Source organism: Ictidomys tridecemlineatus, chromosome 7 (assembly GCF_052094955.1).
Source record: "Ictidomys tridecemlineatus isolate mIctTri1 chromosome 7, mIctTri1.hap1, whole genome shotgun sequence".
Classification (NCBI taxonomy): domain Eukaryota; kingdom Metazoa; phylum Chordata; class Mammalia; order Rodentia; family Sciuridae; genus Ictidomys; species Ictidomys tridecemlineatus.
In genome coordinates, this window is record NC_135483.1 from 175969682 (window position 1) to 175997308 (window position 27627).

Sequence of the window (27627 nt, forward strand, 5' to 3'; positions counted from 1 at the left end):
ATAAATCTTGGACAAATTATATGCTTGTTCCTGAGATTCCCTAAATTTATTCCAGTAGCTGTGCACTCAGACAGTACAAACCTTTATAATATAATCCTTTTCACAAAGTATTACAAAGTTTCTGCAGCTTCTTTAGTTGTACACACATACAGACACACACTCACACATGCATATACAACACTCATACACATATACACAGTACCACATACATGCAAAAAGCATGTATGGGTGTGCATTAAAAACAAAGAAAATACAAGTCCCACATTTTAGTCTGCAGTGATAAACCTGTTTAGCGGAGGTCTCCAAATCAGTATATAGCAAGAGTGACTTGTCACACAGCTGCAAAGACTGTTTCAGCATTTCCAAAGTAAACCCCATTTTCTGAGGTATGGTATTTGAGCCTTAAAAAAACTACATTACACTGAGCAAACCTGACATACAAGGTCTGGAATTTTAATTTTACATATATTTATATATATATTCTTTTTTAAACAATAGTTTTCTTTTCCCAAATTATTAGTTTGAAAAAAAATGAGGTTTACTGGTTTGACCTTTTTCTGTTTGTTGTTTTTTTTTTGTTTTTTTGCTTCTAAAACTCAGAATATCCTAGAAACTGTCAAGCAATTAGTCTTTAAAATCGTCTAATTACCTTTGGTATTGTTAAAGAAAAAAAATTTAAAATGGCCAAGACACATACTGTACAAATGCAGTAACTGCCTTTAAAAGAAATGCCAAAGAAATGTCATTTTTTAACAAAACATGTATTTACATTACAGCAGTTTTACTACAGGAACACAGGTATTTAAAAAAAAGAAAAGAAAGAAAACCAGCACACTACATATAAATATGAACGATATGAAAATACTTCTTACTTAAATTTTGTATGAAAACAGGGTTGCTCCATATATTTTAAAAAAATTTTCCTCAATAAGTGATGTACATTTAAAATTGACCTAAGTGCTTTCATAATTCATTTCCAAAAGATGAGAAATGAAATAAGAAATATTAAATATTAGTTTCTCAGAGCATTGGGCAGGATCTAAGAAGAAAATTCAGTTTATCAGTATTCTAACTTTAGGTCACATTTCTCAGGCAAAGATAACCAAGTTCAGTGAAAATTCAGCCTAAATAAAGATATCACGTGACCAGACCAGGGATTTCTATGTTATCTAACCTTTTGATAGTGGAGTGTTTTTCTCTTTGCCTGCTGTGTCCCTTAACATACTAAGATTTCCACAGGTTTCTTTTTACCATTAGCTAAAGATAGAACAGTTCTGAAAAGAAAAAAAAAATCACCATAGTTTTTAAGACTTCAAGAGGAGTATTGCACTTGTACAGAAGGAAAGTAGAGAATCTTTTAAAACCATTCTAGGATTGCAAATAACACATGGTCTAAAAGGTCCAACTGTTAAGAACAAACATGGGGCCTGAGGACCCCACCCCCCCACACCTGGAATATTATTATATTAATGTTAAAGCATTCTTCTCCCAAAGTGGGAGAAAATTTAAGACTCTTTTCTCTGCATTTTTAACATCTTTCTAAATACTTGCAAAAAATTGTTCAATCTCTCATGATTTACATTTTCAGAGGAAAGCCAAATCAAAAGGTAAAATCTGATAAAAAGGAAGGCAGATGCACCATAACTGGATTACATAATCTCTGGAGTCATATTTTAGGTACCCAAGATTTGAAAGTGAAAGTAACACAAAGATTATATAGCTTACTTTTTCAATCCAACCACTTTTCTTTTTAATATAAAACTACACTTGAGTATAAAAATATGCCAGCAGATTATACAGCCAACAAAAAATCACAAACAAAAAATTAAGACTGAAGGGAACAATGAATTTGAAGTAAGAGTTGACCTAATCTTCTAACCAGTAGGAGGAAAGCCAGGCAAAGACATCCAGACACAGTGATGGAAGATGAACAGAGAGGAGAGACAAGTGGGGAGAGTGTAAAGAATTTAAGAAGAGAATTTAGTCATAAAAAGGAAAAGTGATTTATGTTCAAAATCTTAAGAGTGCTGGACAGACAATTCATTTTTCTTTTCTTCTCATTTTTTTAATCATAGTTGCAGAATTTGAACTATTTTTTTTAAAAAGAACAAAAGAAATCTACAACAAAAAAATAAAATAAAATCGAGTCCTTCTCTTTTTACAGTGTATTTTTTTTTAAAATCCATCTCCAGTAAATTAAATTAAGTAAAATCCTGGTAAGTGCATAGTAGGAGATTCAGTGACCTCCACCTGTTCCAGAAGCATTTCTTTCTGTATGTCATGTGAGGTAATCTAAAGGTCCAATTTGCTGCAAACTGGCTTATTTGTACCTATATGAAGTTACATGCCACACTTTATGTGGTGTAGCAGAGGGCCTCTAAATTTTATGTTTTATTCACAATAAAAAGGACATCTTAGAAAACTAGTTATTCATGTACCATTCTGTATGGAATAAAGGTTAATTAATAACAAATTTATACAGAAAATATACAAATATGATGATATGGGGGAAAATCCCATGAACAGAACTTATTTCTGAGAGTGCATGTGAAAAATATCCACAAACTTACAGTACAGCAAGATAAAACTAAAAAGCTACAAAGAGAATGTTATAGGAAACCTTATGGAAATTCCAAAATTTTAGGTTTCTGAAATAAATGTAAAAATATTCAAGGTGTCATTATTTGGCCTAGCAATACACTATGATAAAAAGAAACACTAGCATATCACAGCTTCTTGGTCATATGACATTTGCTTTACATAACCAGCAGCTCATATTTTAAAAGCTGTCATATCCTAACACATCCACTGCAGGTAATACACAACCATGGTCTGAAACCATTTGAGATTAGGCTTTGGAGGATAGCAATGTGATTTAACTGTTCAGTTTTGCTTCATTCAAGGAGAATTAATTATCTGCTTTTTTTACATTATTTCATAAAACATTAACAGATTAGAAGATAGAGAGGTTCCAAGACTAGAATAACACTAGTCTGGGAATAAAAATTAAAAACAACACTGCATTTTTTTTGGACTCAAAATTCTACTAATAAATCCTTGTGTGATACAGAACTTATTCTCTCTTAAAAACAAAACAAAAGCACATACCATAAATCAATTCACAGCTAAAATTTCACCCCACCTTCTATTTTACCTATATAATATTGGGATGGGATTCAGAAATAATATCAAACTAAAAAAACCAAAATTTGGTTTCAAAGTTTCCATTTGCTTTTAGCAGCTAAGCTGAAAGTTTCTGTATTGAAAATTGCTTTAGCAGTTTTTCCCTAAGAACATAAAGATGAATTATACAGTATTCAATTTTAAGTAATTTTTAAAAATACACAATAAAAGTGTTGTAGGGCTAAAATAGCTAACCAACACTCCCAATGCATTTTAAAAAGGCACCAATATAAAAATGTTTATAAGTATTTAATACATTAAATTCAGGATTTTCAGAGACCAGTTACTGTATATTTTAATTATTTTGCAGAAACTGGAGAATTAAAAATATTTCTAAAATAACTTTTGTATGTACAAACTTGAATTTCACTCCCACTTTTTTTTTCTTTTGCATTTGGAGAATTTTCTGCTATAGAACAATCAAACAGAGAGTACTTAACTAAAATAATATATAAAATATAACTGAAGAGGACCACAAATGTAACTTTTTTAAAAAACAAAATGAACAATCCAAAGATTTTAAATATGTAGGTAGTACCTCTCTTATAGTTTAAATTCTGTCTGTAAATTAGGGGCATATAGTTTTTTATTTATATTTCTGCAGCCTCTTACGTTCTTTTTCTACCCCAACAAACCATTTGGAGATAGGATGAAATAAGATTTGGAAAATATTTAAAACATAATTTTTCACCTGGATGACTTCTCTGGTGCAAATTTTGATAAACATCTATAAAATCTAAACACTTCATGGTTTGGGAGTTAGATAACTAAAACATTAAAAACAATAAATTTTTAAAAGCTCATGAAAATATTCTTATCTTTCTCTATTTACCAACAAGTAAAAGTTACTATTTTTTCTATATTTTCTTCCTTTTCAAAAATGAATTTATATTTATTTAAATTTTTATCAATCATCTTAAATTTTTTTCATTGTTTCACTTTGTTCTGGAAGTAGATCATAAAGACCCAAAGATTTAAGTTTAATAATTGCCACTAGTCCTAAAGACACGCTAGTAGCATCTTATTATTTTTTAAATACAATCAGGTATTAACTATAATTTTAAATCTCTATGTTCTTGTGACATCTAATAACTTTTTGCTTCTTGAATTTCCTTTAAAAGAATGTGTGTGATACACACGCACAGCACATGCACTGATTCATACAACTGCCTATATGTATGTAGGACAGAAACTTCCTACTTTGTCCCCAATCCGAACTCTAGGTTCTCATTCTTCTATTTTGTCCCTCCAGAAAATTCTTAACGGAATGTTTCAACATCTTCAAATCTCTTTCTTTCTATCTGCCTACTGGCCACTTTCATCATTTTAAAAAGCCTGTTTACTATGGCTTTTTAAAAGAGACTATCACTATTCCAAAGAGGCAGCAACCTTTTCCAAAAAAAAGCTGGAGATAAAAAAAAAAAAAAAATCTGGGCAAAATTAGGGCAAAGGGATGTGATGAATTTCTGGATTTTTGCCAGATTGGAAAATACAGAGGATAACCCATTTTCATGCCCCTCAAATACTTTCTGCACTGTGAAATCTCACCTAAATAAATTGGGCATACAACTGTTATGTAAAACCTTTGATTTATTTTGTGTCTGACCCTCGTATTTATTTTTAGGTGCTACCACGTTGCATATTTCCCTTTTTGATGAAGGGGCATGCAAATATAGCCATCCAGTGAATCTCAGAAAGCACTGTGTTCACAAAAATTCTTTCTAACCTACAAATGTGAATTGACCTTGTCCTCATTTGTCCTGGTCACACCTTGATCCATCATCATATCATTTCTGTGCCTCATATCATGAAGCTAAGAAAATGCAAGTACAACATTTGTAGCAAATATACATTCACAAGTATTAGCTCCTTTCAGTAAATAGTTTCTCATAAAAATGAAATCAGAAAAAGAGAGTGCATTAGTACTGTCTTCACAGGGGAACTATACAATTCTTTAGGTACACCTAAATTCAGTTTCATCCCAGGGCAGGTAGGTAAGTGATTATTCAAGTGAAAAAAAAAAGAAATAAAATTCATAAATGATGCCAGCAGAAATTCATACACAGGCAAAATTGTGAACATAGTGACACTGGCATCCAAATGTTTCCCTAAATTACAGTAAAACACAAAATCATGAGCCTTAAAATTATTTTAACCTCATCTAAAAGGAAAATAGAAATGTCATTTCAATTATGATTTGGAAGGAGTTAGGATAGGTGGGGGTGAGAAAGCCTCAAAGACATGCTTTATCTTTGAATAATGTTCACAATGTACCAAGGCATGCAGGAAAAAAAAAATTAACAGCTGGCATTCTATACATCTTTGTTTTGGTGTATTCTCTCAGATTTAAAGGAACAGTTTGGACATTTCTCCAAAAATAATTATGATAGGAATTAGTAAAAGAGAGAGCCAAATTATAACTATTTTTACCCAGTTATGTGTTAGTGCTTAGAAGTTGCTTAAAAAAGCAAACAGTAAACTAGAAAATGAATTAACAGCAGCACTGGGGCCAGATTTGCTAATCTGACCACAGTTTTCTAGTCTTGATACTTCTCACACCACACTGTCGCATCCTATTTTATGATCTTTTAGAGCAGCAATTAGTTACTGCTTAATAGAAAGTTCAATATTCACAAATGTTTATCAAATAATCCAGTCATGGTCAGGCCTGTTTTCCCCAAACACAAGCAGCAAGTTCTACCTTCCCCTGTTTCCCCTCAAATGACTTGAGAATCAGCATCACTTGGTTCCTCCCCTCTAATGCTGTTGGATGGAAAGAAAAAACAACAAAAAAAAGAACACCCACATAAGTGAAATTAAAATCTGCACATGAAATATGGCAACATATGTTATGTATGAATTAAAAGATGGAAAATTCTGTACTAAGGGATTTACAGAGATGAATGTCTTTAAAAAAAAAACACAGAAAAGTGTGCAGCACTTTTGCTCAAAGGTTCTGTCATATTCTATAGTATAAGAAGGGTAAGAGCAAATTTTGTTGCTTCTTTGATGTGTAGCCCAGTGAACAGATTACAAAGAAGTTCCCTTTTCTCTGCAGCAAAAGTAGTGAATATTGTTACTGAAGAAATACTAGAATAGCCCTAGTTCAATAACCTTGTAAGGTTCAAGTTACCACATTCAGGTCAAATAAGCAATTGCTTCAAGATTTTGAACGAAGTAGCCTATATAGCACAAGTTTTAGGACCTTCTACTCCAAGAGTAAAAGAGGAATGAACTATGGACACAACACTGAGTGGTCACAGCTTGAAAAAACCAGTGAAGAGAGAAATACCAGAAAAGGGATTTCTAGTGGGTTTTCCCCCTACTGTTAGCCTAATTATATTTTTCTGCTGACTGGTTAACACTGATTAAATGCTGATAAAGTGACAATTGTAAGCATACTTTTAGAAACAAATACACATACTATGCCGCCATCACAACTTTCAAAAAAATCCCAAACAAATTTATGAAAAGTAGAGTCCCACTTGGAAATTACTGACTGCCTCTTATCCACTCTTGTAGACCATATGTTATTTTGAAAACTACATAAAAATACTATTAAAGGTGTTAAAAGTAAGGCTGCAAGGGTGTCTATAAAATGCCAGTCATCAAAACTATGGAAAAACAGTGCTTAAGTTTAGAAAAATAAGATCAAAGGACCTCAGATGTATTACAGTGGTCCTTAACTACCTGTAGTTTAAAAGTTTTGCTATATGGTACAGTGTAAAACATACTGAATTATAAATTCCGTAGGGGAAGTAAACATAGAACCCACGACGACTGAACTCATCCTAGGAGTTATCACTGAAAATAACAATGTGTTTGTATTCCATAATCTCTAAAGAACAAAAAACCAGTTTATATTTTGAAACAAGTTCTTCTTTAAAGAGTAAAATTACTTAGACCATTTGAAATCGCTGAAGTCCTACCCAGAAAACCCTAAAATTTCCTGCCTTCCATCATAATCCTGAACATCAGTGGCAAATTAGAATATCTTAGGAGAATCTATATGAATCAAGTGATTTTTTCAAAGCACGGTATGCCTTATATCTATATGTGGCAGATATGAACTGCTTTAAGTTCCCATAAAATAAACAAGCCAAGTTATCAGGAAACAATATTCCCCGTCCCTTCTCTCTTCTGCTTCTTCCTCATTGTAATTAGGCAGAGCAAATGACACTGCGTCCACAAAATAAGAATAATTGACAGTAATAATATTTTTTAAAAAACCGTATGCCAACATCTGAGGGAAGGTGGGATCGTAATTGCAGTATTTCTTCATGTGCAGTCCTTTACTTCATAGGGGTCCCCTTTGGAATGAAAAGGCCTAGTGGAATGTGTGCTCCCCTCGAACAATGTGTGATGAAAACTCATAACGGTCCTGGCTTCGATAGCCACAGATGTTGCATTCCAGTGGGTCCCGGTAGCCATGGCAGCCCATGTGAATAGTATACATGACATGGTCTAGGAAAAGGACTCGGCAGTGCTCACACTTGAAGGCCCTTATCTGTTCTCCTTCTCCATTGAAAACCTTATAGATGTCCTTCAGTGAGCCCTTGGGAGCCTTGGTGGTATCCAAAGCCTTGACATCCTCCTTCATGTAAGCTGGGCTTTGTTTCCTCTTGGGATTTAAGGCAGGGTTTCCTTGGTAGGACTGGTGGTCATCATGGCTGCTTTCTGAGTCAGTTGAATCCAGGCAGCTATTGCTGGGAGAGGCCTCTCTTTCCTGGGGTCGACTCTTTGGTCTGATGAGAGAGATAGGGCCATCCATGTTGTTTTCGTGACTATCAGAGGTTTCCCTGCTAATGGGTCTTTCTATCCTGTTTGGATGATAGACCTGAGAATAAGCTGAGCTTATAACTGGGGCCACCTCAGCGATTGTGCTTGGCGGGTGCGGCATCAGAGGGTGAAGGGCCTCAGCTCCAAGGTAGGTGATTGCATTGTTGATGGCTTGGTCCATCATGTGAGACTGCATCAGCTCAGCCTCCTTCTCATATGTTAAGTTCATATCAAAATGAATATCTGGGTAGCTGAATCGCATGAGCTTTTCCCCTGGAAAGAGGAGAAAGAGAAAAGAAAAAGGAAAAAAATAATGAAATCAGATAACGGATTAAAAGTTATAAAAGGGAATAAAGTTAAGAAATCACTTCCATTTTTTCACAAAATGGTATATCTTTTTCTTTAGACCAAGTGTTTGGGCTCTTTACTTTTGCTGAGACCCAGAGACATTCTAACTATGAAAAGAAAACTAGTCACAAAAAGTCATGTGAACTTATTCTAATGCCATCACAAGACTACATTTAGCCTGAAAGGTATGTTTATCTTGTTTTCGATTTCTATTGAATTTCTTACTTGCATAAAGCTTAGGGACTATAGCAAAAAGAATAAATACGAGGTGAAAATAAGTCAGAGACTATGTTTGATTTGCATATTTCAAACACAGTGACCAAGTTACTAAGATCATAAAAGCAAGAGTTATTTGGTTATAATATCTCACCTCACTCTTGTGTAGGATTAATTTGGTTTATTTTATTGTTACTTGAGAAAAACGTCAACCAGCCAATGTATATCATTGTGAAGGATTCAAAAAAGTCCTTATTAGAATACTTTTAAAAGTTGCATCACCTAGCAAAATGAAGTTTAAGGCTACTTAAAAATAAGCTGGGGGGCTTGAGTCATGGCTCAGTGGTAGAGCGCTTGCCCGACATGTGTTAGGCCCTGGGTTCGATCCTCAGCACCACATATAAATAAATAAAAGATCCATTGACAACTAAAAAATATTTAAAAAATAAGTTAGGTGTTATTTCTACAAGTACTTGCTCATAATCTTGGAAGATCTCATGTTTTATAACTTTGTTGCTAAAAATTGACAGTTACTCATTTTTACATCATCATTTTCTTATTCAGATATGTGCGATGATGCTGTTATGGGCATACATTGTTAGTTTTCTGTGCTTTTTCTTGCTTAAAATATCTTTGTGGTTTTTCTTTAATATTTACTTAAATGAATATAATTTTACTCTAATATTCAACATAATACCTGAACATTAACTATACAACAGTTTTGGTACCTGAAATAGGAAAGGCAACTTTAATTTTTCTCAAAATATTGCAGATGACAGAATAGTTTGTCAATTAAAAATTCTGTCACTAAAACAATGTGGTATTTGACTAGTTATTCTGATAGGTAAATCTTATAGATAAATGTTTCTTAAAAACATATGTAGAATTCTTACATTTAGTATGCTAAATATAATTTATAATCATGATAGCAAAAGTGGATCCAGAGAACTACATTATGGAAAAGCACATTCAGGTAGTCAGTATTATTTCAGATTTGAAGAAATGGCTCCAAAGACAGATCAGAGTAATGATTAGAGTAATAAAAAATTGAAGAAAAAATTAAGAGAAATTATTTCATGGCATCCAATTTAAGATATTGTAATGTCAAGAGTTTCAAAGTTATGTTACATAAACCTGATCTATATTTTCAAAGAACTTACAGTTTTGAGGGAATGACAGCAATTTAATGACCATTTATAATACAGCTCAGTGTATGTGATAGGGTCAAATAAGAGACATATTTTTAACTCATACCAGGGGAGTAAAGAAAGACTTCTTGGAAGAAGGTGTTGGCAGGAATAAGAATGTGGTGGCCAACACTAGTCAAGCAAAGAAACGTGGAGGTAGAGCCTCTGGTGTGAAGGCTCAGGCAAGAGGGCATGACTTATAAATAAGGAAGTGCTTATTTTTCAGCAGACCTGAGAGGAAACAGATGAGAAAGATGAACCAGATAATATAATACAGGACTCATTCAAAGCAAAGGAATTGGAATTTTATCCTAAGAGCAATAGGAACTGAAGGGCTTAAACAGGGAAGTAGTCTGATTAGATATTCATTTAACAAGAGGATTTAGAAAGTTGCTATAGCAATCATGGTGGTTTGAACTGTGTAATATCAGTGCAAATGGAGAAAAAACCAACAGAATGGATTTTAAAATGAAACGTATTTCTAAATGAAAATTTAAAATACAGTAGTCAGGGCTTGATGTTTATCTAGATGTAGACAACGAGAAAGAGAAAGGAAGCATGAAGCACAGTTTTCTGGCATGGGAAACAGTGGATGACAGTGAGATAGAAAAGATGATAAATTCAGTTTGGGGGCACTATGAGTAATAGTCATTCCAGTAAGCCCCTAGATAAAGTATCAAACTTAGGAGAGAGATCTGGGTTTAAGATGTAGACATGAGAGTCATCAGTTGATAGAAGTTGATCTGAAGCATAGGAACATACTATTATCACTCAGCAACAGGTAAACTGTGAAGAAGAGTCAGAAATAGAACCTGGGAAACAATTTTATGTCAACTTACAGATAAAGCCAACTGGTATTCCTGAACTTGGCATCATGTTTAAAAAGCCCTAGGCCTTGCTCATCATGGAATGAGGAGTTTCTAGGGCTAAAAGAATGGGCTGGGGTTGTAGCTCAAAGGTAGAACACTCGTCTACCATGTGTGAGGAACTTTGTTCGATCCTCAGCATCACATAAAAATAAAATATTGTGTCCATCTGTAACTAAAAAATGAATTTTTTTTAAAAAGAATGTGCCTATCAGGCTAACTGCCCAGACCATAGTCTGTGAACTTTCAGACCCCAGAATTTCTTTATCAAATGGCTCCAAGTGTGCTTCCAGTCTGTACAGTTTTGTTCATGAGTTCCATTCTCCTGAATATCAACTGTGCCACTGATGAGCATTCACCTAAGCTTGACACATGGCCATGATACTACTCTTTTTGTGATAGGTGTGCAGTATAAAAAGAATTTGGAAATGCAAGACAGGAGTGTCTACATGTGTGCATGAGCAACATTCTGATAACAGAGAACCAGGAATCGGTCTAAGGGAGGGGTCTGGCTGCAGGCCAGAAGGTGGTTCTGCTCATGCTGCCAATGTCTGGTGTGGAGTACTAAGCAATCTGAGAATCCTATATTTATGTGAACTTAGCCTTCTAAGTTAGGAGGGTAGAACATCTGTTTTTCAGCTTTATTTAAAATAGTAAACTATTTAGACATATGAATGGCGTCCTCCATTGTACTCTACTTCTGCACAGTTGAAAAGGATAAGTACACAGAGAGGAATAAGAAGAAGCAATTAGGGAAGCTGGCTGGAGGAAATGAAGGAGAGATCAACGTCATGGAGCCAAGAAAAGATTATGTTCAGAAGGAACTGACTATTCAAAAGTGGCAAATGCTCACCAGGAGTTGTGTAAGAGATACAGCCTAAAAGGGTCCACTGGACTTGGCACTGTGAAAGAAAGCTGCAACATCCAGAGGATAATTTCAGTGGAGCATGGGGAAGAAAGGAAGTTACATGAACTAAGATAAAAGAAAAAGAAAGAAAGAAGTCATGGAAAGTAGGCACAGAATTCTTTCAACAATTCCATCTTTGAAGAGAAAGAGAAAGTAGGGGGTGATAACTAGAAGGAGACTTGGGCTTGAAGGAATTTTTAAAAGGTTATAATTTATCACCTTAAATACTGATAGGCAAGTGAGAAAAAGGAAAACTAATCATGTGAGGTATCTGGGGGGGGGGCATAATAGAAAAATTCCAGACACCAAAAGAGAGAATCGGAGGGATAGTGCTTTTACTGAAATAAGGAAATAAAGACTAAAATATTAACGAAGATGCACATGATCCTATAGGATTGGTAATATATTGAAATCATTTCAACTCATTCCCTAGGCATAAGGTATGAAGCTTGCAGAGAACAAAGGTTCAAAATAGCAACAGGAGAGAAGTTTGGGGAGAGATTAGAGGAGTGCTGCTACATATTATGGATGGACCAGCTGATACTGGAGATCAGTTAATCATTTATCTATTGACTGTGGGATTTTCTCCAAAGTACTAGCCGCGCTGAGGTATAAATATGGAAAAAATGCTCAGTCAGCTCCATGAGAGAGTGAGGTTTCACCAAGAGAAGGTGGCAGGACAACAAGGCAGGAGTCAAGCACGCTAGCATGAGAGTGCCAGAAGACACAGAATGAATAAAGTGCATAGATCACTGGCCAGGAGACCTTGACAAGATCAAAGAATAATATTTAAATGAGGGAGATGGAAAAAAATAATTTTTGGCAAGTATGGAATGATGAAAAGTTTCATTTCAAGAACAAGCACTGAAATAGTCACTGTGCTATTCTTTGCTATATCTTCTTAGGATAGAATCCAAATAAAGAAAAAAAATCTCATTCTTCATAAAAACATCTAATGTCATTACTTTAGACTCATACTGTAATTTTCTAAAAATCTGTCTCTTTTCTAAGGAATATAATTAAGAGTAGCATTTCCGTCATAGGAAACATGACAAAAATGTTACAAAGAATAGACTATATAAATTCAAAAGACAAAAAAGAATACTAACAAATTTCTTATTTTTCCAACTATACTTAGTGTCTAGTTGGATATAAGCATTTGATGTCCTTCAATAAATTAATTTTTAAAAAATAAATGTAGGGCTAGGATGTGGCTCAAGCGGTAGTGCGCTTGCCTGGCATGCGTACGGCCCGGGTTCGATTCTCAGCACCACATACCAACAAAGATGTTGTGTCTGCCGATAACCAAAAAATAAAAATTAAAAAAAATTCTCTCTCTCTCTCTCTCTCCCTCTCTCATGCTCTCTCTTAAAATAAATAAATAAATAAATAAATAAATAAATAAATAAATGTAATGGTTTCTGATCTCCCACCTCCTGTTTTCCCCCCTCCTCCGCCTCAAAGATACCTATAAAAAAGAAGAAAGGGTAACAGAAAGAAGTTCCCAAGGTAGGGCTCAGAGCACAGTCTTGAACTGACTTAATATGACCCCTAGAGTCACTCATTGGGCTTCTTTCAGTGAGTTCTTACTAAATTCCACCAGCTGGTCAAAAAGCAGTATTTTGTTGATTTGTTGGTTCTTCGATTTTAGATAGAAAGGAAACCTTCTCAAAACGTTATGGAAACAGAATTTTATTACTCCTTCCTTTCTGAAGTAACCAAAGAAAAGGTTTTCTCCTAATCACCCCTCAATCAGGATGTCCTACAATGCTGAATTTAGAATGTGAGAATCTGTTTTAGTACTTTTCTTTTCTTATTTTTACCTACACATAAGTCTTCAATAATATATATATTAAATACACAGTGAGTGACATTTCTTTAACAAATCTTTCTGTTGAATATAATTTTTACTTTCTAAAAAAAAAAAAGCTGATTTTTTTTTTAAATCCTTAGAGACACACTATGACTTACAGCATGCATTTAGAATGATGCCAGCACTGGGCGTATCAAAGAATATCTAAGGGTTTGGATATGAAAAGGGCAAGTCTAAATATATGATATCTAATCTTTTCAGTTCAAAATCATAGGCTGGATGGAAAACAAAGATCAAAATATACAGTATAGATCCACATGTGAAGGATCTTGAATGTAGTTTGCTACATTATTTTTCTAATGTAGAATTCTGGGAAAAAAATCTCTTAATTCTAGATCAAATACTAAAAGAATTAATACCATGTTAAAAAAAGGAAAAATCCTGGTATTACTGCCAAATTAAAAACAGTTATAAAGCTGGCTAAAAGGCTAAATCATAGGGCCCTTATAATGTGTAATTATTTTTAAATAACATTTTATTTTGTATGTTATTTCAATTTATATATTATTATATTTTTAGATGGAAACTGATGATTAGCAGTCTTTACTTCTCTTTCTTATGCTTGTATATCTAAAGGTGTGTTTGTGTGTGTGTGTGTGTAAATAAGAGTGTTTATCTGTGTGTATGTGTGTGTGTGTAAATAAGTGTGATGTCGATGGAGTATCACGGAGTAGAAAAAAATAATGGAGAAGAGATGAATATTTTTTCATGACCTAAGATGTCCCATATATATTTCTAATACATAGGAACTTGGCTTTCCAACTGAGGTCACCTGGTAAAGAAACAAAAGCATTTGCACTGCTTACCCACAAACTTTTGTGGAGTGGAGCTTTTACGTTTTCCCATATTCCCCGTGAGCTTCTCTATGACAGCAGGTCTCTCAAAAGGCACCAGAGAAATATTGTTGTCCATAATAGGCTCTTGATCCTTACAATCTTCCATAGGAGGTACTATATAAAACCACACAAAAAGGCATTCTGGTAATTTCTTCAACAATTTGAAAGATACAGAGATAAATTTGCCATTCCAATATGCTATAAAAAACATAAGCTAGTATGTTTGAATGAAAGCAAGTAGAAAGAATAACTCTAGTGTGAAAGAATACTGTTTAATTTTACACACACATACACACACACAAAGTACACACACATTCAGTGGAATTTATTTTTATCTGAGTTTCTCTCAGATCAATAACATAAACTGGTTGGCACTATTTGTGGCAAACATGTTCATCTGATTTCTCATATTTTGCCTAAAATTGTTTTGAACACTGATTAAAATCAATAATTCAAGGATACATTATTTTAAAGGCTTTGGAGATTATCTTTATAGAACAACTTTAGAAAGTCAGCTTGTTTCAGAGAAAACCTTAACCAGAAACTCAGAATAACAGCAAAATATTTTTGACCATTTCCCCGCCACCCCAACCCCCATGTATTTTCCTGCAGCAGATTTTCTGTTTGATGAGCTGTTAGCCTTATTGGCAGTAGCTTAAATACCTGCACAAAGCAGCTTTCATGGGGAGATCCAATTCTGAACATGTCTATGCATAGTAAACGGTGGCAGCTTTATGATCGTAATTTATTTTAAAAAGAGCTCTTTAGCAAGATAAAACAATCCATTTCCAAATTGGCACACTGGCTCACTAAACTACTGCTCTAATTCATTTGACATAAACTCCAGGGCTGTTCTCTACTCGTCCCATTTGTCTAAGTTGCTATGGGCTATTATGTCAGGCTTTAGATACTGACATTAGATACTGATGTTGATAGTCTAGATAATAAAGGTTGTTTTTGAATAGAAATACTGGCCAAAGATTTTGAATTAAGGATAGGGTAACATTTTCGATCAGATTTAGCTGATTAAAACTAATGTTCACAGGAAAGACCTAAAGGTTCCATATCTTTAGCTATCTTTACTTGTTCAGCATGCACTGAAAAATTATTTACTTTGGTCCATTAATTTGTACAGGGGAGTCCCACTGTGTGAAACACAATGTATTCTCATTCATAAGGGGATCCTGGTGTTATGCACTAAAAGTAAGAAAGCAAAGATGAAAGGTAAGAAAATTGAGTGTCCAATTCAGGTAACTCATTTAATAGCCACTAGCAGGTTGCTAATTTTGAAGAAATGAAAAATAGCATCGAGAAAGGTTTCCTTAGTTTGGACAATTTAAGGAAATTAACATTCAATCTATCTAACACATAGATTGGATGGGCCAGAAAGAGTTAATCTTCAATCTACGTTTAATAAGAGGTCTTCTGGCTATAAATAGCAAGAAATATTGCAACTATTGGATATTAATATGGAAAAACAATTCCAAAAAGAGATTCAGTAAGAAGAAAACATAGGTAATTTTCTATACCAAAATTAATCATATTATTATCAATGAGAAATGTATATCTCAAAACATTACCTATAACTTTCTCTTTCTCCCCGACCCCCTCTTTATTTCTTCTGGAAGTAGAACCAGGACCTCATACATGATAAGCAAGTGCTCTACCACTCAGCTACATCCCCGGCCTTTTAAAAATATTATAAGACAGGGTCTTACTAGCCTCAGCTTTTGAGTAGCTGGGATTATGGGTGTGTACCACCAAGCCCAGTATTATGAAATCTGTCATCAACTAAAAGAAAAAAATTAAGAGAAAATCAAGAAATTTTTAAAAAGAAAGCAAAGAATTTTTTAAAACAATCAAGAATGACCACACAATTTAGAATACATGGTCAGGAGAATGGAATAGTGGTGGTGATGTGGTGGGGAGCCAGGTACTATGAAAAACATATTATGGTCAAAATCTTAACTTTTTGGAGGAGTAGTAGATTCACAGGAATTTACTGCATTATTAAAATAACTCCAAAACTAAAGTAGTTCATGGGTGAAACAAAGATGAAAATATATCACAGACCTAGATTCAAAATGAAAAAAAATTTTGCAAGAAAAAAAATTGTTGTAAACTTTGCTAAAAAAACAGCAAAAGTGGTTAAAGGGGTTTGCCCCCCAAATTGAATATGCTAACTAGTTCTGAAATGAGTAATCTAAAACTTGGCAGTTCTGGTCTAAGTCTTACCCTGAATTTTCGTATTTGCACACTTTTAACACTCAAAACGAAACCTGGGTGTGGGAACTGTCCCACACCACATCCACCTCAATTCAGATGATTTGTCCCAAGTTCAATGAAGCTTATGTAAACTGAAAACAATGACTTTGGCAGAGCTCTGGTTTAATCTCTTCTTTATAACAGCCCTTATGGCCCAAATTGATCTTCTTTTACTATGCCAGCAATAATAACTGGTATATACTAGGTGCTAAGTACTATTTTAAGACGTCACATTTAATAATTCTTTTAATTCTTTCAAAAACCCCATGAAATTGGTGTCATTACCATCTTATTTTACAGAGGGGAAACAAAAATCTGGTTACCTTAAGTAATTTCTTCCATGTTTTGCTTACTTCTAGTTAGGAGGGAATGTTACTACTAGGAGGTCTGAATCCAGAACCTGACCTCTTAACCACTATGCTATCCTGTTCTTTGTAGATGTCTCTTAAACACTGACATCTTATAAACCAGTTGACATATCTGTTAATGGAAAAAAACTGATGCTCTTTTACTCAATTATGTAATCACGTAATCTGATTTTTTCACTTTCATGAATCTGGGAGCAACTCAACAAAATGTTTCTGTATACATACTGCTTAAAACACAAAGCAAATTCTCTAGGTATCTAACATCTCAATTGCATTTATCCTATTGTAAGACATTTAGCTAGGCTAAAAACATACCAATGTGCTTAACTTCACTTGTTTGAGCAAACATCATAATCAAAGATCTTTTTTGACCTTATTTATTTTTATAGTTGCATTGTATCATTGTTTTGTCACATTGATGAACCATAAAGTCAGAACCATAATAGTACTCCCAATATAGCTTTTACTTTCCTTCCTTCCAGACTGGGATCAAATCCAGAACCATGTGCATGCCAGACAGAAACTCTACCACAGAGAAACATCTCTATCCCTCTGTAAAAATTTATTTTGATATAGGGTTTTGTTAACTTGGCCTGGATGGCCTCAAACTTGTGATCCTCCTGCCTCTGCCTCCCAAGAAGCTGGGATTATAAGCATGCACCACCACAGTGGCCCTAACATGCATTTCATTTGTTGGTTGGTTGGTTTTGTTTGGTTTTTATCTTAAAATTCAAATTCCAAGAAGAAACAGAATGAAGGACCTATATTAGGTCACAGGTGTACCCTTGGACAGGACAGGGCTGCGGAACTGCACTGACATCCCCAATAGCTGCATGCAATGGGAGAAAGTTCTCAAAAAGGAGCATGGAACTCATATTATCAAGAGAAGAGGGAAGGGATATCAGGCAGGCAAAACAGACGTCTTGAATTCTGTCACAAGTTTTCTCCATGTCACTGAATCTAAAACCAAAACTTCTCATTTACATGAGTTATTTTCTTGACAGCATTCAACAGTGCTGATACTCGATTTGCTGCTGATACCTAATACCCGATACTGTTTTTACTCATCTTCATTGCTCTCTTATTATTCCCAGTGTGTTCTTGGCCTTCTAGGTGTCTCAATATATTTATCTGAATAGCCTTCACTGTGGTTTGGATATGTTCATGTGCTAGAAACTTGGTCCATGATGTAAAGATACTGAAAGATGGTGGGGCCTAGTGGAAGCTGATTAAGTCATGGGGGCACAGACCTTGTGAAGGGATTAAAGCTAGTCTCACAGAGTGGCTTAGGTTTACCAGGGGTGGATTAGTTCCCAGGAGACTCAGCTGATAAAAAGAGAAAGCTCAGTCCCTCTTGGCTCCCTCGCTTCTGCTCTCATCATGAGACTTCTCTCTTATACATGATTCTAACACATGATGCTATATGACATGAGGCCCCTCACTAGAAGCCGATATCAGGGTCTTTTGCTCTTGAGCCTCCAAAACCATGATTCAAATTGAACCTCTTTTCCTTATAAAATACCCAATCTTAGGTATTTTGTTATAGCAACTTAAAATGGATTAAGATACTTTATTAAAACCTATTACTTCATACTACCTATATAATGATGGCTACCACATCTTTATTTCCTACTCAGACCTCTCTCAGAAGCTCAAGATATGTATGTGTGTTTGTGTGTATTTTTCAACTTTCTCCTGGACAGTTTTGCTTGACTATCAAAGATGTGTTCAAGGGCTGGGGATATAGTTCGGTTGTTAGAGGGCTTGCCTCATATGCACAGGGCCCTGGGTTCTAATCCCCAGCACCACCAAAAAAAAAAAAAAAAAAAAAAAAGATGTGTTCAAAAACTGAAATCTCCCTTTGGTTCCCAAGCCTATTTTTTTAAGTTCCATCTCAATAAATGGCACTATGATCTATTCCATCATTCATGCTGTATACCTATGGTTATTCCCAGATTTCTTCCTCTCATCCTGTTTCAGGCCTTGCCTCCTCCTTACCACATCTCATTACAAACAATCATAAAGGTACCAAGTGTTTCAGAATCCACATCTGCAGCTGTTCTCAATTACCTAATCTTTCTATATATTCCAGGCCACTGAGTCCCCCTCAACCACAGCAACAATCTCCTGGTTGGTCTGTGTTTCTCAACTCCTCTGATCTGTGTCCCATATTTCTATCCATAAAATATAAATGCAATCCTATCTTTTAGGTTAAAGTACAAAATTCTTTGCCTAGAACAGTAGGCCCTTGATGTTTGGTACAGAACATGTATCTTTACTCTCACAACCTTCTCTTGTCTTTACAAATTGGGCTCCAAATGTACAAATCTCCTAGCAGGTCCTTAGCTCTCCGTGGTCTTTTAGACTTCTGTTTCTTCATATATGCTATTCACTCTACATGAAATGCCACTCTCCACTTATTAGCTCCTTATTTTTACCTTTCAAACTTAACATAACTTCCCCTAGAAATTCCTCTTGGAAATCCAGTCTGATTTAGATACCTGTCCTCTGTGCCCTGTGACACTTGCCACACAGTGCTCTAATTGTTGGTTTATTGGTTTATTTCTTCCAATAGTTGGTAAAAGCCTCAGAGATGGCAATTTATTTGACTTTCTATGTGAGACACTCTATTCAATGGATCTTTACAATATAACTTACCAAAGGAAATGATGTCACACAATGGAAATAAGACAAAAAAACTAAATAGAAAGTTTGTAAACTCTCAATTAAACCTCCATGGTTGGGGAAAACAACCTCCCTTTCCAAAATAATCCAAAGTGCAAATCTGTGAAATCATAGCTTTCAAGTCGGCTGACTTGCTGGTTCACACTTTGATTTTTGTCTTCTGGCAAGAAGGCAATTAATTACATAGTTTGGTTTTTAAGGCTTTGTCTTCAAGCTAAACAGTCATGAAAAATGAGCATAAAGACAACATAGAAATAAGATAAATAATCTGCCACGAAAACCAATTCATTGTTATCTGTATTTCCTAAACTAAAAGTCATGAAATTCCTCTCCTTTCCTCAAAATCAATCAACATTTATAAAAACTTTTTATTCAACTTCCTAAATATGTTTTTAATGTTCCTCTCAGTGTCTTGTCCCACCACTGCCCCTTCATCTTTTCCTTGGCACTATCACTTTGGGTCTCTCCTCACACTCACGCCCTGCTCCAGACAGATGTCAGTCCTCTATTCTACTTAGGTGACATTTGTCTTTAAAATACACACATTTGATTAGGTAATGTTGAGACTTCATTAGTACAAAAGGGTCTGCTTCCGCATCACAGGATCCTATCTCAGTCTTATTTCCTGCCACTCATTTAGCTCCAATCACACCCAGTGTCAAAGAATCTGTTAAGGATTCTTTATTCCTTCAAGTCTCTTCCCTGTTCTCTGCATGGAATGAGCAGCCTCTGTGTCCTGTCAGATACCTGTGACTCTCACCCTCTCTCACGCTCATATCAAAACACTATGTCATATAAGAAGCTTTCCTTGTCTTCTCCATCAGGCTACCCCTACATCCATGCTCCCAAACTGCAAACACATCTTTATTAACAATTTTGCTTCATTTCATCTTATTATATTTAAAATTTATGTGTTTCTTAACAGAATGTAAGTATACAAAAGACATTGTGTTCATTTATCTTTAAATTCCCTAAATGTTTCATAGAACTTGGCAAAGAGCAAGCAAGCCCTCAATAAATGTTTTCTGAATGAAGTGGAAGAATGTCTTTTTTTTTTTTTCCTTCAGACATTTCCTTAATAGAAGAGCCAAGATGGGATGAACTTGTTTTGGAAATGAGATGTTAGGAAAAATAACTCTATTAGAAATAAACAAAAATTCCCTTTATAGATTTAACAGCAACCACACTAACTGGCAACCCTAACTCCTACCACTAAAAGGGAAACAAAAGAAGTAGATAATATATAGCAGGAAAAGAAGAGAGGGATGGGATAAGTATGAATTTTATTGTGGCTGAAAAGGAGACCTTGGCCATGCTATGTGTGTGTGTGACAAGATTAATGATGAACTTATGTGGTTTCTACATACAGTTTTACCTCTCATGGATGTATCAACTTCTACCTCATAAAGTCAACTCTCCATTAAGCAGGCCAATAAAAGAAAAAGGAGATTAATGATGACTCCAAATTAATGTTACAACAAACCTAGAAAAGTATGGCAGAAAATGGCATTCATATTATGGTTAATGTGGTTAAAATGGTATCTGGTATTTAAGAACAAATATTCAAGTCTACCCATGACATCAAGAATTATCTTCCTCCTCTACTTCTCTTTGGCTTTCCCTCTTTCTCTGTCCCACTCGTCCTCCTCTGCCCCAGCTTTGGCAACACCTATAAAGGGCCTGTGTCTGAAAAGATCCAAGAAATCTGGGAAATAAAGGGCAATACCAAAGTCCCAGTTGTTTACAAGATGTCTTTTTCTCTTCCCAAAATACATTTAACTTTTTTGTCAATAGTAATTCTATGACAGTTTAATGAGCCAAATGTTGGTTATAATTATTTATTTATACCTTACTTTCCTGCAATAGTATAAAATCTTTTAGGAGAAACTCTATTTTCATTACTTGGGTATGTATACCATTTGGAGTTTAATAAATAACTAAATGGAAAAAAATTAATCAACAGAATGTGTATATTATTCCAATCAAATGTTAGAAGAGTGGGAAAACAGGAAAAAGTAGTAGTGATGCCATAAGGGATCTCTGGGAAGCTCTGGAATATTCCCGATGTCCATGAACCCCCTGACTTAGGCAACCCTTAAATCCAAAACAGTGTTCTAAGGAGGCCAAGGGGACCTGTACTTCTTAACAGTGAGTGGCAAGTGACGACTTTATAGGGGAGGACAGATTTCTGTTTCTTAGTATTTAATGTCCTAAAATGTGCGAATTATTTAGGGGGTGTTTACTGTACATCTGATACCATTTACTTCTTACACTATGCCTATGACACTAGAGCAGCAGACCAGGGTGACTGGACTTCACAGCCCACCATTTTATAACCTCTATGCTGTGGGCCCTATGTCATGCTTGCATGCTCAGGCAATAAAAGCTTGCAATACCAAAAAGAGTTCAAATACAAACAAAAATGTTAGTAATATAAAATTAATGGACTCAATCATAACAACTAATGGAATTAAATCAGATTCTTTAAATTACAGAACCTATCCTTAATACAAGGAAATATGTAAATTATTTAGAATAACAACAAACATTCAAAATTTTAATTCTCAACAACAAATAATTTTATAGTTTAATAAAATTTAAAGAAATTAAAAATTTTTATAACAATTATATAATTTATTAGATAGTCATCTAATAAGCACATCCCCATAAAACCCATAAACACATAAACCAAAAAACCCATAAATTATCCTCAAGGTAGTATATCTAAGCCAATAAAAGAATATTTGTATTTTAAATGTAAGTAAAGAAAACTACCATTCAATATCAGCCAACTATTTTTTAAAAATATTTATTTTTTAGTTTTAGGAGGACAAAATATATTTATTTTATTTTTATGGGGTACTGAGAAACGAACCCAATGCCTCACACATGCTAGGGGTGCGTGCTACCACTTGAGCCATATCCCCAGCCCCTCAGCCAACCATTTTTAAGTAAGGATAGAAATATATCAATAAGATTTTTTAATTCATATGAATGATATAATCAGTCAGTATAAAAATATAATTAGGGGTTGGGGTAGTGACTCAGTGGTAGAGTGCTCACTTAGCACATGTGAGGCACTGAGTTTGATCCTCAGCACCACATTAAAAAAACTAAATAAAATAAAGTTATTGTGTCCAGCTACAATTAAAAATAAAATATAATATATATATATATATGTATATATAATTATATAGGCAAGACAGAAAGTAGAAATCTAAAGAACTGAAATCCATCACCTTCCTTTGTTAGGCTGACTTACTAAAATTGACTTTTTGTGAATTGAGACTTATGAATTCGTGAGCCTTAAGGACAACCTTCCTGTCACTGTGTATTGTGGAGATCAGGCTGTTTTGCTTAGAGAATTTTTTTTTAGGAGGGTGATGGTGTCAAAGTTTAGTCTAATCATGTCTCACACATGTGAAAGCAAGATTAATAATTTCTCAGATTAATTATAAGATAGATTGGAGAAAATTCAACTTATATCACTGAATATTTTCCCAATACAAGAAATAATGCAAATAAGCAATTCATTCTTTCTGGAGACCTACAGCCTTGTGTGGAACCATTTCTAACATTTGGTTAGAGAAAACAGCAGCTTCCCTTGGCGTAGTGAAGACTGGCTGCCAGTGTTACATGAATTCGAACACTATCCGAAGTAATTTGGGAGTATCATAAAAACTCAGTAGAGCTTGTTGGCAACGTATGGATGTATCCCAAAGCTCAGTTCATTTCAAGTGTTTAAAAAGATAATCCCATACAAAGTTAATATGATCTAAAATTTAAACAGAGTAAGATTTGATCTTCATGTTGAAGGGTGGAGGGAACTACTTAGCCCATAAAAGACTACAGGAGCAGCACAGGAGGGCATGAAAATCGCGACGCTATTGCTACCCACCATGGTGACTCATGACCTGCCCAGCAGCCTCCATGCTGACATTCTGCAGATAGTTGTGGCAGCGTTCCTTGTGCTCCTCCAGTGAACTGCGTTGCTTGTAGCTTCGTCCACAGTAGTTGCACTTGTGAGGTTTACCCACTGCAAAGAGAACAAGATTAGGATGCTGAGTCTCATCCACGTCCAAAGCGAAATTAACAGCTAACTTTTGACAGTTTGGAGGAAGCATTTATATGCTTTTCAGACTTATATCTCTTTCTCCTCCCACATTCCCATTTAGGCAAGAAAAGATAATAAATTTCTACTAAGACAAAATACACTAAGAAGACAGGCAGGTGGTACCTTCAGCAATAGGGGAAATACTGAATCAAACTCACGTTCTGACTGTCTTCCCGACTCCGTGGGACCGATGATCAATTTTCAAATTATCTGACTCTAAACACATTTACACTTACAAACTTATGTCAGCTTTGACTCATTCAAAATACAAATCAGGAGTATCCTAGATACATTTTTTTGTAAGAGTAGGACATTTTTCTAAAGAAAAATTAAAATGCAACAACTTAAAATGTCATGGTTTAAACAAAAAGAGATTATTCACGGGTACCAAGAAGATTAAAAAGATGCAAGTGGTGAGAAAAAGTACAGATAAAAGTAAAGAGTTTCTCTTTTCTTTCCACCTTGGTAATGACTATTCACACATGTAAAACTTTGCAGTATAGAAGTATATTCTTCCCTACCAGCATGCTTTTATAATACTAAGAATTAGCCAGTAGGTGTTGGGGTCAGGATTATTAACAGGAACTATGGAAGCCCGACATATTTAGTTACAATGAAAGTGATATTTTCTAAAACATCTCACATTTGGGAAATGAATTTTCCCCTAATAGGGAGCCATTATCTCAGTATAGCTATTAAAATATGTACTGTGACATTCCTGTACAAAACTTTATAAAATTGATTAAAAACAACCTCTATGGAAAGAGGTTTTAATGTATGATTATTCATGAGGATTTCACAGAGTGCTTTGACTCTTAGGATTCTTAGTTTTAAATGAATAGAGAGCAACAAAAATGACAGGTGGTCTGTTCCAAAGCCCTCAGTCATAAAACACAGCGTTAATCAGGCCTCATCTCTCATTTGACTCCCACAGGAATCTGAGTTTTGCCAAGAGAAAAGACAGGCAACTCTTTCATGACAGAAGATAGCACCCTTAACTCCAGTCACCTTACAAATCCAGGTGATGATACTTGTCACAAGAGAAACTAAAATACTGTAAGAAAGCAAAGTACTCAAGCTACCTGAATGTTTCACTGGACTGAATTTTAAAAACCAAAAAAAAAAAAATCCTTAGGTTGTATTTGAGATCTATACAAAATAAAATAAGTTATTTCATAATTATATATTTTTTTGGTAAATTCTCTTAAACAAAAGTTTTTTTAAGGCATGATTAGTCATTTAAAAAATACTAGGCAAAGTGTTTTTCAGAACCAATAATTTCTGATAAGTTGATGTGACTATTGTACAGAATTATATCACTACAAGAACACAAGAAAATATTTTTAATCAAAACAGTGTAAATAATATAAATATATTTATGTGTAATTATATTCCAAGACGTGGAACTACATAACAAAAAGTCCCTGTTTGCTATTAGCATTATTCATTTTTTTCTAGAAATAGTGATGAATTTACACTAAATGTGTCTATTAACTGATTAATAATATACACTTATATTGTAGCTAACTAATACTTGTTAGTCCTGTTACCCAGTCTTATGATACCTCTGTTTTGCTGTGAATATGTCCTCCAAGACTTCCCCCTATTTCAATGAGCAACCTTCATGGCTCCTCAGTTGAATTGAAACATGGCTCCATTCCATTTCTCCTGCCTCCTAACCATCCACAGACTCACCACTCCCCTGACAAGGAGGAAAAGGCACTACACTCTTCACTGCTCTCAGTGCATTTTCCACCCACCCATATACTTTACTACTTCTTCCATTTTGTCATGGATGTACTCTGAAACATCACTTCATTCTCTTCATCTCCTCCTTGTTCTTAGTGAGTCCAACGAGGGTCTGAGCACATGTTCTAAAGGAATAGCCTCAATTTTCTCACCTTTTAATTTTCATACTACTCAAACAACTCAAATACTGGGTAACATGTAGGACTTTGACGTGCCTTGTAACTATTCCATCTCCAAGAAATTTGCTTTGGGAACATTCTACCTTATCTTCCTATCTTTCATTCATTCAATATAGATTTGAGTTGTAACAACACTGTGGTGAGGCTGAAAGGCAAAGTGGAGAACAAATTCTCCTGATGCCTAATGTTAGGTAAATGACAGCCAGGGGAGGAAGACAGACAATAAATACACAAACAATGTATTACAGATTATGGTTGGTTCTATGGAACAAATGAATAATGTGCCAGTATGACATGGGGACCATATTTAGTGTGAAAAATTTGAACAGGAAACTCTGTCAGAGATAGGAGCATTTAGGGTAAAACAATAAAGGAAAAATGGTAGTCAGAAAATTGGGGTAGGGGTTGGGGTGGGCGGAGGAGTAGCATTTCAGAATTTCTAAGAACTGTTATCAATTGTTTTCTTCAAGGTCCACATTCTGCCTGAATACCATTTGAAAATATTTTTCAAACGTCACCTGCAAATGCAATGGCCAACTATCCTCATAAGATCATTTCCTATCAGTTCCTTGATATTATTTCTTAATAGTATCAAGTCCCAAGAAGATATTCTTTATAGTTACTCTCTATGTGACAAGTTTATCTGCAAATTAGGAGTTCATTTATTTGTAAGTAAATACACATATTTTCTCAACAAATATAACATATATAGAGTCATAGGAGAGGACCTGTACTGTAATTTTTGTTTTTATAATGGTTATTATTATACATTCTCATCAAATAAAACACTGTCATTCTGATATTATTGAAACATCTTAAAGTCAATAGCCTCCTAATTACTAAATCCAGTGAACGTTTAGCAATTTTAAAATTTCCTAATTTCTCGGTCACCACCAAATCACCTTGTGTCTTGAATCTCCTTTTTGTTTCTGGAATGCGACTCTGTGTTCGCCTTCACTGGCTTCTCAACCTCTTCCCAATTTGTAGACAAACACGTTTTTCCAGATTTTGGTTTCAGTATAATATTCTTCCTCTTTGCTCTCTAGATTAAGTCTTCATTTCTAAGAAACATCCACATCATGTGTGGAGTGATTCCCTGTTTGTGAACTCCTGCTGGCCACCTACACTCTTCATGATTTTGAGATTCCCTTCCACATAACGTAAACATCTGTTTTGATACATGACATCACAGTTGCTCTATAATGATCCAGTTGATATCTGTTTTTCCCTAGTCCAAACGAGGAGCTCCATAGGACAAAGATGATGTTTTACTGATAAACTGATAATGCTTATCATACTTATTACTAAAAATGTAGGAGAAGATACGTATTTACTGAGTGACTGACTGAAATTCAAAACTATATTACCTATGGCCTTTTAAGTATCATCTCATGGATAGTCCCCTGAAATCAAATTTTGCATTCAGATATCTACAATTATCTTCCTCCACAAAACTCCCTCCTTATTCTGATAGCAGCCCTTTTGTGTTAATGTAGCAACTAGTCTAATAATCCAGACTCACATATGATATGTCAAGAGCTTTGTAATGTTTTGAACAACCAATAAAAAAAAAAGAAAAAAAATCCAGACTCACAATAATGTGGCCACTTTTGTTGCCTCCTATTCTTACTTCCAAATATCGAGTTTCTGTGAACTCAACTGCTTCAATGTTTTTCAAGTTTATCTCTTCCTTTAAATTCTTGGCTGGCATAATATGTTTCAAATAGGGTTTTTCTTCCTGTGTGTAATTATTTTACCCCCTTCTTGAACACTGCTTTCATTGAGGGCAAACTTCTACTGAATAGCTCTATGTGGTTTTCAGCATCCTATGCAAATTGGCCACAAAGCATACCTCCCATCTCAGCAAAATTACCCTGCACTTATACTTCTGAATCTTATGATTTGGGGGTGTTTTGTTATTATTGTTTGTTTGTATATTTCTGAGTGGCTTCATCCAATTTCTGCCTCTTCAAGTCTCCTCCTTCGTTCTCAACAATCTCTTGATTGCCCTTCCATCTAAAAGTGATCTTTCTTACTAAAGAACTGTGATTGTATTGGCCATTCAAGCGTGG

At 34.8% G+C, this 27627-nt stretch overlaps 1 protein-coding gene across 8 annotated transcripts in view; it reads right to left on the bottom strand.

Moving 5' to 3' along the window:
- Nucleotides 1-264: 264 nt before the first annotated feature.
- Ikzf2 (IKAROS family zinc finger 2) overlaps nt 265-27627 on the bottom strand; it is a 153751-nt gene continuing 126388 nt past the window's right edge. For all 8 annotated transcript variants that reach the window (XM_021730738.3, XM_078017963.1, XM_078017965.1 and 5 more), the window contains 3 exons: nt 23412-23549; nt 14166-14309; nt 265-8235 (listed from right to left, as the gene is read on the bottom strand). In XM_021730738.3, the coding sequence (XP_021586413.1) occupies nt 7511-8235; nt 14166-14309; nt 23412-23549 (1007 nt within the window). In that variant the 3' untranslated portion in view covers nt 265-7510. The remainder of the gene's footprint in view (nt 8236-14165; nt 14310-23411; nt 23550-27627) is intronic.